Source organism: Crocodylus porosus, unplaced genomic scaffold (assembly GCF_001723895.1).
Source record: "Crocodylus porosus isolate Cpor-Errol unplaced genomic scaffold, CroPor_comp1, whole genome shotgun sequence".
NCBI lineage: Eukaryota > Metazoa > Chordata > Crocodylia > Crocodylidae > Crocodylus > Crocodylus porosus.
Genome location: NW_017728906.1, coordinates 92,977,607 through 92,992,149, shown reverse-complemented (window position 1 = coordinate 92,992,149; position 14,543 = coordinate 92,977,607). Strand labels below are relative to the sequence as shown.

Here is a 14,543-nt window from a genome sequence, read left to right as displayed (position 1 = left end):
ATTGCAGACTAGCTGACTCTTAAAATGAATCTTTAGGTGGGATGGGGAATTTGTTAGACTAGAGTAAAACTTTTGGGTCTGTGTAAGCAACCGGGTTGGGACAGTCATTGCTAAATATTCTCAGCTGAGCTATTAAAACACATCTCCATTATATAATAGTTATTATCACCTTAGAACCAGTCATACACCAGAATTGTTTAATGTTAAGTAGTGTATAAGAACAAAGCAAGTTGTAAATCTGTTGGGGCAGGCTCAGTGTAAGAGAAGACAACAGGTAGACACAGGAGTAAAGGAAAATGGTGAGATATTAGGGAGTATTCTGTCCACCCTAACTAGTAACAGACAGTAGCTATTTCAAATTTTACTTCCTGTTCTGTTCTTGAATGATAAGAATATCCCTTTGAGCACTGCAATTTCTCTTCGTTTTGTGATATTAATTTAGCAGTAATGAACCCCAAAATGTTTGTAGAGCTTTAAAGAGAATAAACCTGCTTATGGAGGAATGGCTGCATGAAATGTATGATGCTACTTGAGAAGAAATATGATGTGTACTTTAGCTGTTCACAAAAAGGTTATGGTGCTAACTATCTTACTTTTAAGTTTCTCATCTATTAAATGTTAAAAGGCTTAAATAGGAGTATGGACGAGAGTTCAAGAGTTTGTGGAAAGAGGTTGGGTATGAGAAATTGTGTGATGTAACATGAAACTATTTGTGTAGGTCATTGTGAGAAGTGTGGGGGTGGGGGGGAGCATGGAGGTTGAAATTTTAAAGTGCTTGGGTTTTCTGGCATTCAGGCTTCACGTTTAGCTCCTCTGCACTACAGTTTGTATAATGAGTTTTATATATCCCAATACTTTATTATCCAAAATAATAAAGTTAAATAGAATTAAATAAAATATTATCCAGACAAATAACAGCTTAAAGGAAAGGTAAAAATATACTTTAAGATGTTGAAAAAGAGGGAGTTGTTACTGGGATTTTCTTCTTCTAGAGCATCGTGCATCAAGGGTAGCCTGAACTGGGTGGTGGAACAGAGAGGAAAAAGGCCACTGCTGAATGAGCAAGATATTCTGTTGTAGAGAGTAAAGAATTGGATCTTGAGGTAGCTTGGTAAAATAAAGGATCGCATATTAAAATATAGTTCAACTGGAAAATTATGGTAAAAATTGGGTGGACTTCCTAACTCATTCTGTCCTAAATCCACATTAGAACTGGTCTGTTTGCAGGGAAAAATAAGAGTCATCACTGGCCCTGCAAATTCACCCTGAGATCTAAAATTTAAGTTAAATGTCACCTTGTTTGTACATAATACGTTTTTAATTGCCTTTAGCTGAACCTGTGCAGTTTTTGTACAGTTATAAGTGAGGAGAGGATTTTGCCTTTGGATTTGGGCCCGGGCTAACAATTCTTCTCAATCAGCTGCTTGAGTATGTGCACATTCTGTTGTAAATGTGCATGTATCCTGAACTTGGAGCTCTAGCTATGTCCAGACAGCCTGCATTAGCCCTGCCCTTCTTCATGCTCCATGCTGAAGTGTGAAAGGTGTTGCCGTTTTTCCAGGTTTTGCCTTCCTTTCAGCCACCCAGGAGAGCTTTGAGAAGGAGCTTTTGCAGTCTGATCCCAATCATGTCTGATGTCTACAGAAGCTCTCGAAATGTTAGTCTCCGGTATTTAGTTTTTCTTTGGTTAGTCTCTGTCTCTCTCTCATAGATTCCAAGGGGCACAGATAGGGACAAAGAGACCACTACATTTGGCAAAAGGAAGGAATTTTTCCCACAGGTCAGATTGGCAAGGACTGTTGGAAAGTAGCCATTTTAGGCACTGATAGAAATGACATTTGTCACATGACCAGTCCCTTAAAAGTGCTCTACAGCTGTGTTGTGACACACATGCATGGCTGCAGAGCACTTTAAAAGTGACTGATCACATGACAAATTAACCCTCATCTAATGAGGGATCAGATGAAGGTGGGGGAGGCATTGCTGCATACACTAGATGTAAAACGATGAGGATTTCCAAAAAAAAACCCCAAACCCTTTTTGGTTATCTGTGCTCTTTTCTTTCTGTAGCTGAAAGACAGTGATCTTCATCCAGAGGCTGTTCAAATGAAATCTCTGGACTGTATCAAGATGTGTTATGAAATCACTCAGGAGGATCCACTGATAGTGATTAGGGCACATTCCAGTAAACTCCATGCCATTACCAGTTGCTGCTCTTTAGAATGTCCGTCTTGTGGATATCTATAAGGCAACCCTCGGAGTTCTCTTTACACTTTCACTAAGCACTTTGCCATTGTAGGGACTTTCAAAACAGTCCTCCAGATCCTGTTTTCTTGGTATGCTGCTGCTTGCCTCCAGGTGAATTAGGCACTGCTGCAGAGTTTTTACTACAAATTCCCATGGATTTATCTTAAGCATTAACGCTGGTCCTTTCTTCAGCTGTTTTAAAAATGCAGAAAGCTCCCAACAGGTTTGGCATGCACAGCCAGATGCCTCTCACAATGTGATGAACTGAGACTCAATCAGGAGGTCAAATTCTGGTGCAATTCTGCCCTTAATGACTTGAGTTATTGGTATCAAGACAAAAACCTATGAATGTTAGTCCTAACTCCTCAGCCAATTCCTGTTAATGTCCAGACCCTTCACAAACGTTATCCAAAGATACATGCTTATAACCAAGGGGAACTAACTACTCACTCATCTACTGGTGAGGTAACTGAGAAATTGCACAAGGTCATTGGAAATATAATATAGGTGTACAATACAAGAGACGAAACACATTTTGCCACATTCTGTTTCAAAGATAAAATGTCAGATTATGTGCTCATGCACTTCACACTAACAGCATGACTCCAAGTGAGTAGACTTCAGATACAAATGTTATGGCTATCCCTGCCTTCATGCTAACAGAGCTGATTGTTTAGCTCAAATGGTAGTCTCATTCACATCTGTGGGTCTTGGGTGGAGTCCCACACGAATGTTAAACATAGCTATATTCTCGGTAACCAATGGATCATACTTTGTTCCCAAGGCCAGGAATAGAAACCAGAAATTCTGATGTCTGGCATTCCATTGCCAACTCACAAATACTGTTAAGCTACTAGTGTTTTGTAGACTAGTCCACATAAAGAATAAGAAGATAATTTCCCTGCACTAATTTGCAATTCCAGTTCAAATGAAAGAGGTCAGTTCAGAAGGTTGCGTGGGGAAGATATGCATGTGTGTGTATATGCGTGTTCGTAAAACATACATGCTTTGGGGTGTGAGTAGTCTGTTTAAGGATTCTGAAATAATCAGTGAAATTATTATTATAAAATATTGTATTTGTAAAAGCTATGAATGTTTAGAAGCGAATCAGGATTTTAGCAATACTTGTTTTCCATATTTTCAGTGCTTGAACTTTTGTTAATGGAAGCTGTCCCTTAGGTAACTCACCTTGATTATTATTTTTTTTAGTAAGAGATTGATTGAAATTAAGAACAGTAAATAGAAGAGTCTGCCTGTATGTCTAGAGAGCCAAACATTCTGTGTCTGTGGATTCCAAAATTATTTGAATTTTATTAAATATATCTTTCCAGAAAGCTAGTTTCTCTACTTGAGGTATGCCCATTAGCAGTTACTGTGGGCTTGATACCTTAGGGTAGAAATAGTGTAAATTTGCTTGTAAGTGGCATTAAAAGGACTAGCATAATTGGTCCCTTCTTTGGTCTAGGTTTGTAGAACATGGTTCATTTGGATGTGTGTCTGCTTGAGGATGTGCACCTTGTGCTTTCAAGTCCTAGGGAAAATGTATTATGTCAAGTTGTTTGAACCCTGAAGCAGGTTTTAAACCCAGCTGTAAGTCAACACAGATTTGCTTAAGGAAGTGCTCCTGTTTATGTTGGTTGAGTAAACTCTTTGCGGGAGCTTAGTATTGAGAATTTTGTTTTTGATATTGCCTAGTTAGGCACTATGCCAATATAAAGTGTGCACTGTAATACATCTATGTGTGAAAGAACATGTAAATCAGAATCTACATTACCTAATATTCATTCAGGTTAATCTCCCACTGACTTGAATGAACTATTTGCTATTCATGTAAGTTAAGGGCTTTAGGATTTTCCTTCCTTTCTTCCAGCTCTAGAATACAAGCATCAATTTCTGCAACCACAATACCAAGATTTTATCAGTGTGTGACCTCAAGTCTTGGTAGTATTGGGATACGACACCTCTGGGGAAATAAGTCAGGTGGGTGCTGCTGGAAGTAGTTTGGGTTGGTGCATCAGTAGGTAGTACCGATAGGAATTTTCTGTGCTTCAAGTTTACTGTTGCTATTAATTCAATTTAGCCCCAAATCCATTAATTATAGAATATATTTGATAAGAGTTTTAGAATTTTTTTTTTGTTTTCCAGTCCTTTATAATGGGAGAGATCAGGCTATATGATGGAAAGGGACTGTTGCTGGGAAGTAGGGGTGTTCAAAATGGGCCATATTTGATTCGGATTCAGCCCGAATCAGGGACAGATCCGATTTGTTGATTCAGATTGCTATCCTGATTCAATTCGGCCAAATCTGAGTCTGAAGATTCGATGCTGATTCAGAGAATCAGCAATTTGCCCATAGACAGTTTTAAATGGTTTTTTTTTTACATACCTTGAGGTATCACGTATGGCTTGTGAATGCTGCAATGGTGGGGCAGATGGAGTGTCCCACAGGAGTGTGGTGGGGAGGCCCTGCATACTTAGAGGTGAATCCGGAAGTGTCCAGCTCCACTGCTGAGTGTGCTGGGCCCCTTCCCCGAGCTCCCATGGAATGCTTCATCCACCCCACCATCTCAGCATTCACAAGCCACCTGGTACCTTGAGGTATGTAGAAGAAATATTTAAACCTGTGTCTATGTCCAAATCATTGAATCTTTCCAAATCTCTCTGAATCGATTCGGAGGGTTCCATTTTGATTTGGACAGATTAAAGGGTCTCTTGATTTGATTTGGATTCAGAGATTCAGCTGCCGAATCAGGCCGAATCTCCACCAGATCAAATCAGCGACTGAAGCTTTGCACAGCCCTTCTGGGAAGTACCATTAATTTGGCAAGTCCCCAACTTTAATTGCTAAATAATGATACTGACACAGTGACAGGTGTTTACAGAATGTTTGGAGAAAAATGCTATAAATACATGTATTAAACCTTAAGTGTTTTCATGATTTCTTTTTTTTGGAAATACTCTTTTAACAGCCAAGTTTTGAACTAAGGATGTTCTAGCTCAGTCACAGATAGAACAGAAATCAGAGATTGAAATTGCTTATGATGGAAAAGGTATTTGTTTTGTTGAGTCAGACCAACCTGGTGGCCTTCTATGACCAGGTCACCAAATCCTTAGATGCAGGGGTAGCAGTGGTCGTAGTCTTTCTGGACTTTAGGAAGGCCTTCTACACTGTCTCTTACCCCAATCTCCTTAAAAAAACTGGGGGATTGTGGTGTCGACACCTACACAGTCAAATGGGTCGCTAACTGGCTGGAGGGCCGCACCCAGAGAGTGGTGGTGGATGGGTTGTTTTTGACCTGGAGGGATGTGGGCAGTGGGGTCCCCCAGGGCTCGGTCCTCGGGCCTGCACTGTTCAACATCTTCATCAGTGACTTGGACAAGGGGGTAAAAAGCACTCTGTTCAAATTTGCTGACAACACTAAGATGTGGGGGGATGTGAGCACGCTAGAAGGGAGGAATAGGCTGCAATCAGACCTAGACAGGTTACAGGGGGGGTGGATGAGAATAGGATGGGATTCAACACTGACGAGTGCAAGGTGCTGCACCTGGGGAGGAAGAACCAGTACCATACGTACAGGCTGGGGAACTCCCTTCTCGTCAGTGCATTGGCAGAAAAGGATCTTGGAATCATCACTGATGCCAAGATGAACATGGGCCAGCAGTGTGGGGATGCAGTCAGGAAGGCCAATCGTATCTTGTCATGCATCCACAGATGCATCTCAAGCAGGTCCATGGAGGTGATCCTCCCCCTCTATGCGGCACTGGTCAGGCCTCAGCTGGAGTACTGCTTCCAGTTCTGGGCGCCGCACTTCAAGAGGGATGTGGACAACATGGAGAGGGTCCAGAGGAGGGCCACCCGCATGATCAGGGGGCAGCAGGGCAGGCCATACAAGGAGAGGCTGCAGGACCTGAACCGGTTCAGCCTCCACAAGAGAAGGCTGAGGGGGGATCTAGTGGCCTGTTACAAACTGGTCAGAGGGGACCAGCAGGCATTGGGGGGGTGGTCCCTGTTCCCCCGAGCACTACCAGGAGTGACTAGAAATAATGGTCACAAGCTGGCAGAGGGTAGATTCAGACTAGACATCAGGAGGCGCTACTTCACTGTCAGGGCAGCTAGGATCTGGAAAACCAACTTCCAAGAGAAGTGGTGCTGGCTGCTACCCTGGGGGTCCTTAAGACGAGGCTAGACAATCACCTTGCTGGGGTCGTTTGACCCCAGTACTTTTCCTGCCATGGCAGGGGGTCAGATTTGATAATCTGCTCAGGTTCCTTCCGACCCTACCAACTATGAAACTATGAGTAACAGTTATTCCTTTGCTTATAACATGCCCCTCCCAAACACACAAAACCCTGAAATTATTTTTAAGCAACCTTTCCAGATCACATGATCATGTTTTAATATGCCAGTATTTTTTTTAATGATTTTAATGACTATTTAAAAGAAACTAAAAGTAAAATCAGTGAAGATTTCGTCATTCTCTGTTTATTAAAAATGTATATTTTTATTAATTCACTAGTATAATCAATCTTTGACATGTTGTATCTGAGTGGTTCACAACTCCTTTAGTTTGCAGGAAGTCGCTGAATTAAGAATGAGCTGCCTGGCTCACTGCTGCAGCTTTTTCTTCAGTAGATGCTGCTCCTCCATTCAATTGGAGTACTGCCTTTTGGAGTAAAAGCTGAAGTCACCCAGAGCACCTCCGCAATTCTGTGCAACGGTTTAGATAGCTACCTCACAAACTGTCATCTTACAGGAGAGTAAGGACCCTAAACCTGCAAGGAATCAGACCTCTTCTATGCTGGAAAGGAATGCTGTAAATTAATGCTTATAACCATTTTGTTGGCTTTTTTTTCTTTCAGGGCTTCATGTTTTCCCCACATTTGTAATATATGAACTCACCATCTTGCTGTTTCTTACGCTGTCAGTTGTCATAATGAAGGTATATTTTCTTTATCACTTGATAACGTAGCTATTTAAAGTGTTGTATGCCATATTTACTTTAGAATCTCCATTATTGGACAGTTTTTTTTTTCTAAATGCTGTATACAATACTGAAAATGATTTATATAAATATTATTGGTGAAATACCATTATGATTGCTATGCTCTGTAACTCTTATTCATAGGTATTTTGATGCCAGACTACTAGTATTTGTGTGCTGAATATAGAAATTGTTGTTATATTTAGACAGATAAACATGTACTCGGTTAGATCTGTTGGTTTTATGACAGCATTATCAAATGCTTTTTCACTATACCAAACACTATAGTATTATTTTTTGTTCAAAGGACACTTGTTAGTAAACTGTCTTATTGTGCATTAAGATATTTAAAGAAATTATGGTTAAGAAAGCCCCTGGTTTGTCCTGTGTACAGCCAAAATATATGGTAAAAAATGTTATATCCATTACAGTAAGCACTTCTTATCTTCCAGACTTCTAAAAACACCTCCCCCCAACCCCCTTCCAGTTTGTTTTGGCAGTGCTTGTTCTTTCTCTGATTCTTCCAAAGAGCAGCCAGTATATCAAGTGGATCGTCTCAGCAGGGCTGGCACAAGTCAGTGAGTTCTCTTTTGTTCTGGGAAGCAGAGCACGCAGAGCAGGAATCATTTCTCGAGAGGTAAGCTATTGACTTTGACTTCAAATTTAAGATGATCCCCCAATAATTAGATTCTATATTGGGAAAATTTATGAATTTGTTAGTTTTCCATGTATAGAACCTAATTATTGGAGGCTTATCTTAAATTCGTCCTACTTCACTGCTACATCAGGGAAAGCAGCAGGGAGGCAGGCAGCTTCCTTGCCCTCTACACCCCTCCGTGCTCCGCTTTGGAGCCTACCAGCCTTTCCATCCCCATGCCTGCCTCTCACAGCCTATGCCCCCTTCTCTCCCCTTCTTCTCCTCCCCCAGCTTACTGCCAGGCATGGCTCCAGTTCTGTTAGCTGCCAGGGTATGGAGCATATGGAAGCTCTGTCCCCTGTTCTGCCAATCAGTAGTGTCCCAGGGGCGTGAGCTGCCACTGCTGCTGATTAGCCAGGCAAGTGATAGAGCTTCTGTGTCCTCTGTGCCCTGGGAGGGAATGACACAGGAGCTACACCGGATGGTTAGCCACAGGCTATAGGGGTTGGTGGGGACAGAGGCTGTAGAGGTTGGCTGCAGGGGAGCAGGCACTTACTATGGCTCTGATTCTGACTCTAACCTGAGCTGAAGCCTAAAATCAGAACTGCAGCCAGCTGCCTGCCCTCCCTCCACCCTACCCCCAGACTTGTATTCAAAACTAAGACAAGGGTCTCTCTTCCCCATGCAGAATGGGGGGAGAAAATTGCCTTGGATTTGAGTAAATATGCTAATAGTTATTAGGTTTTCATACTATGTTTATCTGAAACACACAGTCCAGTTTGGTGGTAGGCTGTGACTGATCTTGACATATTAACTAAATAAAAAAGGGGTGCATAAACTTATATTTGTTGCATGCAAGTTTGACTTGTAATGAACCATGGCCAGTGTGAATACTCACTCAAAACAATCAACCCCCCAAAACTCTTCAGTACTGGGTGACTAATTTCCATGTGTCACATGAAATAAAATCGCAAAAACTGCACTTCTGTAAAATAGTTGCACGTTGTCTAAAGACAGAAACATAACAATTGTTTGAGGCCTTCTTGTGTGTACATGGAGTTCAGCAGGCTGTGATATATTTTTGTGGGACCTTTTCTGTCATTGTTCTCTACATTACTTTGCATTTTATAATGTGTAAACAACATACTTCAGAATGTATAGTTGCATCTCCAGAATGAATGTAAACAGTCAATGCATGGCTTATAATTAGGTTGCCTATAAAATGACTAGTATTCTGCTGTTAAATAATCCTATTTTTTGAATGTAAAAGATACTTGGTATTTGACAGGTGACTTTATTTGCATACCTTATGCTTTCAAAATTGGCCTGCACATACATTCCAAATGTGGGAGGCATGGTTAAATTTAAGTAGGATGTGTATATGCATTTGTATTTGCAGGCATGTTCAGTTTCAGGCTCAGACTTAAAGTCAAACTGAAGAGTGGTCCAGAAAAGTTCCTAATTTACTTATCTCATTAACCTTTCAACCTTTTCTTAATTTATTGTGCATCTATGAATGTGAACTGTAGAACTTGCATTTTGATTTTTAATTTTCAGGTCTACCTCCTTATCTTGAGTGTGACTACGTTAAGTCTTTTACTTGCACCTGCACTGTGGAGAGCTGGAATTATGAAATGTGTACCAAGGCCAGAAAGACGCTCAAGTACCTGACAAGACTTTTAATAATTCAAAAGGAAAAAAGTCTTTCCAGAGATTATCCTCATAGCTCATTGTATCTCTATGCAGTTAGAAAGCAAGAGGGTTTGGAATATTTCTCTAAACATGCACTTGGTTATGAGCCTTACTGATGCTACATTAAAAAAAAAAAAAAAATGTTTGGTATACTGATGATTGCACAGCTTTTACAAAATACACTATCATATTAGAATCTGCGAGAATAACTTTTTTGTGTTTGATCCAATCAGTTATACAGAGTAGAAAATATTTTTAAATACTGTATCATGCAAATCACCTGGAATATTTTGCCTTGATGTGCCTTTTTATTACATTAATTTGCACCTTGTACTGTTCATTCATAAAAGTCTTATTTTAAAAAATTCAAGTTATTTTATGGTGCCTATGGTACCTTCTTAATGTAACTCTTGAGCAATTTAAGTATGTAATATTTAAGAGTTAATATGCTGGTTTTGCATCAGTTGCAAAACATTTTCAGTGATGTGTAAAGCCTAGACATTTACACAAAAATAAGGTTTAGCAGCACTGGCATAACGCTTTAAGTGCTAAAATGCATATCCCAAAATGATGCAGCCAGCATTATGCATTTATACTCTGATTTTCATGATATTTTTTAAAACATTGTATGTATTTTATTTGTATTGTAACTTTATTTGTTCTGGTGTCTTCTATTTATTGACAATATTTTTGACCTAAAGGTTGATTTAGGGGTGACCTGACTTCTAATTTATGTTTCAAGATTAATTCCAATTGTCAGCACTTTCAATTATTGATTTACTGTTTTACTGATTGTTTATACTTTGTATTCACTGAGACCAAAATAAAAGTGTATGTATGGAAAACCTAACTCTGAGAACTTAAACTAGACATGGAAATATTTGAATTACTTACTAAAAGTTCTTGAGATTGGATGTCAGTGTTGATTGTACTTTACAAATTATTTTGGTTAAATTATTTTGAACAACATAGGAAGTGACAACTCTGGGTATGCATTGAAAACCGGCATAATTACATTGCATCAATATTAGATCAACTTGAGTGTCTTAAACACCAATGTTTTGAATGTGTTATATGAGTCTGGATTTTTTTTGAGTCTAGAGCAAACTTTGTAAGAGCTCTTTCTTTAAATGTCATAGAATGTAGTCTGCTCAGAGAAACTAAGGTGATTCATCTTGGGACTTTTTATCTGCTGTATCCTGTTTTTATTACACTACAAAGATGTATTTAATAACTATAAAGACATATGTACAGTAGTAACATTTTCAATCAAGTATTGTACTGTCACATGAAACTGCCATTTTTGTGAGAGTCAACTATAGAAAGATAGATGTTGCATATGTACATTAGAATCTAACCTGCCAATTATTAAGTATTCAGATAATAAACTATGTCTTTTAATAGAAAGAAACTTTGAATCTGCTTTACCTTTTTTATTTCAGCATCGGACATTCAATTTACAAAAAAGGAATTCATCAGCCTGTTTACTTGTAAAGCAGTCAGAACAACTTACTATTTTACACATAAATGAAGCTCTAATTTATGCCAGGATAGTGGTAGATTTTCCAAATGTCCGGTTTAAAAAAAAAGCCGGTGGGCAGGAACCCAGAATAAAAAATTAATCTGCTATGGAGAACTTTACTTTAATCTAGTCAATAGCATATGTCAAAGAAGATCCATCTTTTATTAATTTCCTTTTGAAATTAAGACAGCCATGTGAAAGAAAAGTGGTATTTTGGTCATTAGCTGACACAGATGTGTACATGCACTATATTTGGACAGATGTTGCCGGTCCAGATATTGAATGTTATTTGCATAAATGTGACTGACTCTTGATTCAGTCAGATGTCCTGACAAGTTTCTCTAAGAATTTGGAAGAAAGATCCTTCCCTGTGGAGCAGTCACTGTTTTTGCCCGTCTTTTGGCATTAGATATAAAGGCTTATTCTAAATCTGTATTGCAATATTTATTACTTGGATGTGCTGAGGAAGACCCTTCAATGCAGGATAATAGGAGATCATCACATTTATCTTTGGAACAACTGAGTTCCTGATGCATGGCAGAAGGCATTTCAGTGGTGAACGCCCTGCGCTTAAATGGAATAGATAACCCATTTCTTCTCACATATCTTCTGATATGAGTGAGGCTGATGCCAAGTCTAGTGAGAGATGACACCATGAAAATAAGCTATCTTGTGCTATCAATTCTGTCACGCTTCCATAGCCTGAACTTGAGCGACTTATTCGTTTTTGAAAGTACACTTGAAAGAAAATTAAACAGCAGAGCATAAGAAAAGCGCTGACCAACACTACTACCATGAAGAAAAGCCAGATTAAAGTGCAGGGGTAAATGCTGTAGTACTGAAGGAAAAAGATACCCAGAGGTTTATATATCTGAAGGCAGTCATTAACCCCCCCAGAATGTGCTGGAACACTTGTGGGGGTTGTAAACAAGGGTTGTCTATGCACTCTCACACCAGCAAGGGGAAAAACAAGTGCTGTGCCTTTTAATTTAATCACTTCAGTAGTACTTTAAACCAGGGGTAGGCAACCCCCAGCACAGGTGCCAGAGCATGGCACATGAAGGCATTTTGCTTGGTACATGTGGCCTTGGAGCATATGGCAGGGAAGGGACCGGGGCTGTGCTGCCACAAGGATCAGGGCCCTTGCGGCTCCTCTGCCATTTGCCCTGGCACATCAACACTTTGCAAGATGAGGTTGTGGCTGTTTCTGGCACTCTGAAAAAACATTGCTGGTTCCTGCTTCAGACAGAAAGGCAGTAAGTAGCCTGGAAGGTCTGACGATGATGGTGAGACAGGAGGCAGTCTTTATGAAGAAAAGGTAGGCTCCAAATGAGGTGTTTTTCTTGTCTCAAGCTGCAATAGGTAGTCAGTATGGCCTGCTCACCTGGAACCCACCATGCTTCAGGGAAAAAACTGCTTTGCTGCTAAACTGGGCCTTCAAGGTCAGAAAGCTGCAGTACAAGTTAAAATGTAAAAAACTAGAACTCTTGGTTACAAAATAATACCTTTTATTAGACCAACTGAGAAATTGCAAAGAATTTCTTTTTCTGCAAGCTTTCGGGGTCATGTGGTACAAGTTTTTGCTTTCCCCCCACCCTCTGTCCCTAGTTAATCTTCCTTCAGAGGTGGGGGGGTGGAAACAAGGGGGTACAGCATTTAGCAGAAGGCTCATTACCCCTCTGATCCTCAAAAGCACATGGAAAAATTGGAGATGGTCTGAAGAAGGGCAACAGGGCTGATTAGCACTATGGAGGGGCTTCTACAGGAGGAGAGACTAAAAAGGCTAGGCCTGTTCGGTTTAGAAAAGGGGTGCTTAAGGAGGAGCATGAGAAGGGTTTACAAAATACTAAAAGGTGAAGAGAAAGTAAATAGGGAATTATTTCTCTCACAAGAATTAGGGGTCACAAAATGAAATTAGTTAACATGAGGCAGTTCTTTTTCAAGCCACGTGTCAAGGATGTGGGTAAATTGGAGAGTCCAGGAGAGGGCAACGGAAATGGTTCAGGGTCAGGGCTAAGGGAACTGGGCTTATCTAGCCTAGAAAAGAGGACTGAAGCAGCCTTCGACTACCTGAAGCAGGGTTTGAAAGAGGATGGAGCTAGACTGTTCTCAGTGGTGTCAGATGACAGAAGGAGGAGTAACGGTCTCAAGTTGCAGCAAGGGAGGTTTAGGTTAGATATTAGGAAGAATTTTCTTACTAGACAGGTAGTAAAGTGGTGCAACAGGTTACCCAGAGAGGTTGTAGACTCTCCGTCCTTGAAGGTTTTTAAGACCCATCTAGACAAAGCCTTGGTTGGAATGATTTGGTTGGAGTGGTTCTGCTTAAGCAAAGGGTTGGACTAGATGCCCTCCTGAAGTCCCTTCCAATCCTAATTTTCTCCGATTCTATGATATGCACTTTTAAGCAGTACTTGTAGGTAGGTACCAAGTACAACCTATGCATAAAAATTCTCCATATCTAATCTAAACTTCCCTTGGTACAACTTGAGACCATTGTTCCTTGTTCTGTCAGCTGCCACCACTGAGAACCGTCTAGCTCCAACCTCTTTTGAACTCCCACCTCAGGTAGTTGAAGGCTGCTCTCAAATCCTGCTTCAGTCTTCTCTTCTCTGGACTAAATAAACCTGGTTCCCTAAGCCACTCCACAGAAGTCGTGTGCCCTGGCCCCCAATCCATTTTCGTCTCTGCTGGACTTTTCAATTTATCCACATCCTTGACAGAGGCTTGAAAAAGAACTGCCTTGTGTTAACTTGTTCCATGCTGCGACCCCTAAGTCTTGAGCTGAGCATTTAGGATTTCAGGAGGGATGGGGCAGTGGGAGCTAGTGAGCAGGGGAGTGAGGAGCCTCCCGAGTCTGGTAGCTGTAACTGATACAGGAGACCACAGAAAATCCTGGCCACAGCCAGACCCTCTCTCTGCCAGGGGGCAAGATGGGCGTTGGCTCCACCAACTAGCCCGTGGCAGCTCTTCTAAGCTCTGGTGCTGACAGCAAGGCAGCCACCCCTCGCTTAAAAGAACCCCCATCGCAGTGGGAGAGGGGAGAAAGGCAGTGAGGCAGCTGCCCCTAGTACCACGCGGGCCCCCTCATACCGCCGTCCTGCGGGCGGGGCGCTGCTGCCCCGCCCCGCCCCTCGCGTGAGCCCACGTGCCGCATCCAACGGCCTCCCGCCGCGTCGCTCTCGCGCCCATGCTTCCCGCGCGCCCGCCGCGGGGGGCGGGGCGAGGGAGCAAGAGTCGGAAGGCGCGAAAAGCTCGCGCATGCGCGCTCCCCTCCCCCTCCCCACGTCAGGGGCGGAGGATGCCCCGGGCTCCCCGCGTGTGGCCGGGCGAGGCACGTTCTCCCCCGTGACGTCAGCGCGCAGCGTCACGCCGGGGGGACGCACAAAAGTGTAAGTTTCAATTTTTTTTTTTTTTTTTTTTATCCTTCCTCCTGCCAACGGTAGGGGCGGGGGGAAGGGGCGCG

At 41.5% G+C, this 14,543-nt stretch overlaps 2 protein-coding genes across 4 annotated transcripts in view; both read left to right on the top strand.

Moving 5' to 3' along the window:
• Window positions 1-10,667, top strand: part of TMCO3 (transmembrane and coiled-coil domains 3) — a 60,256-nt gene extending 49,589 nt beyond the window's left edge. The window contains exons 12-14 of one of the 2 annotated variants that reach the window (XM_019529617.1): window positions 7,108-7,187; window positions 7,717-7,866; window positions 9,424-10,667. In XM_019529617.1, coding sequence (XP_019385162.1) covers window positions 7,108-7,187; window positions 7,717-7,866; window positions 9,424-9,537 — 344 coding nt within the window. In that variant the 3' untranslated portion in view covers window positions 9,538-10,667. Of the gene's footprint in view, window positions 1-7,107; window positions 7,188-7,716; window positions 7,867-9,423 lie in introns of those variants that run through there. The other variant, XR_002099928.1, reaches the window with a different exon arrangement.
• Window positions 10,668-14,344: 3,677 nt separating this feature from the next.
• TFDP1 (transcription factor Dp-1) overlaps window positions 14,345-14,543 on the top strand; it is an 86,980-nt gene continuing 86,781 nt past the window's right edge. Inside the window, exon 1 of one of the 2 annotated variants that reach the window (XM_019529621.1) lies at window positions 14,345-14,469. The gene's annotated coding sequence lies outside the window, so the exon portion shown is untranslated. The remainder of the gene's footprint in view (window positions 14,470-14,543) is intronic. The other variant, XM_019529618.1, reaches the window with a different exon arrangement.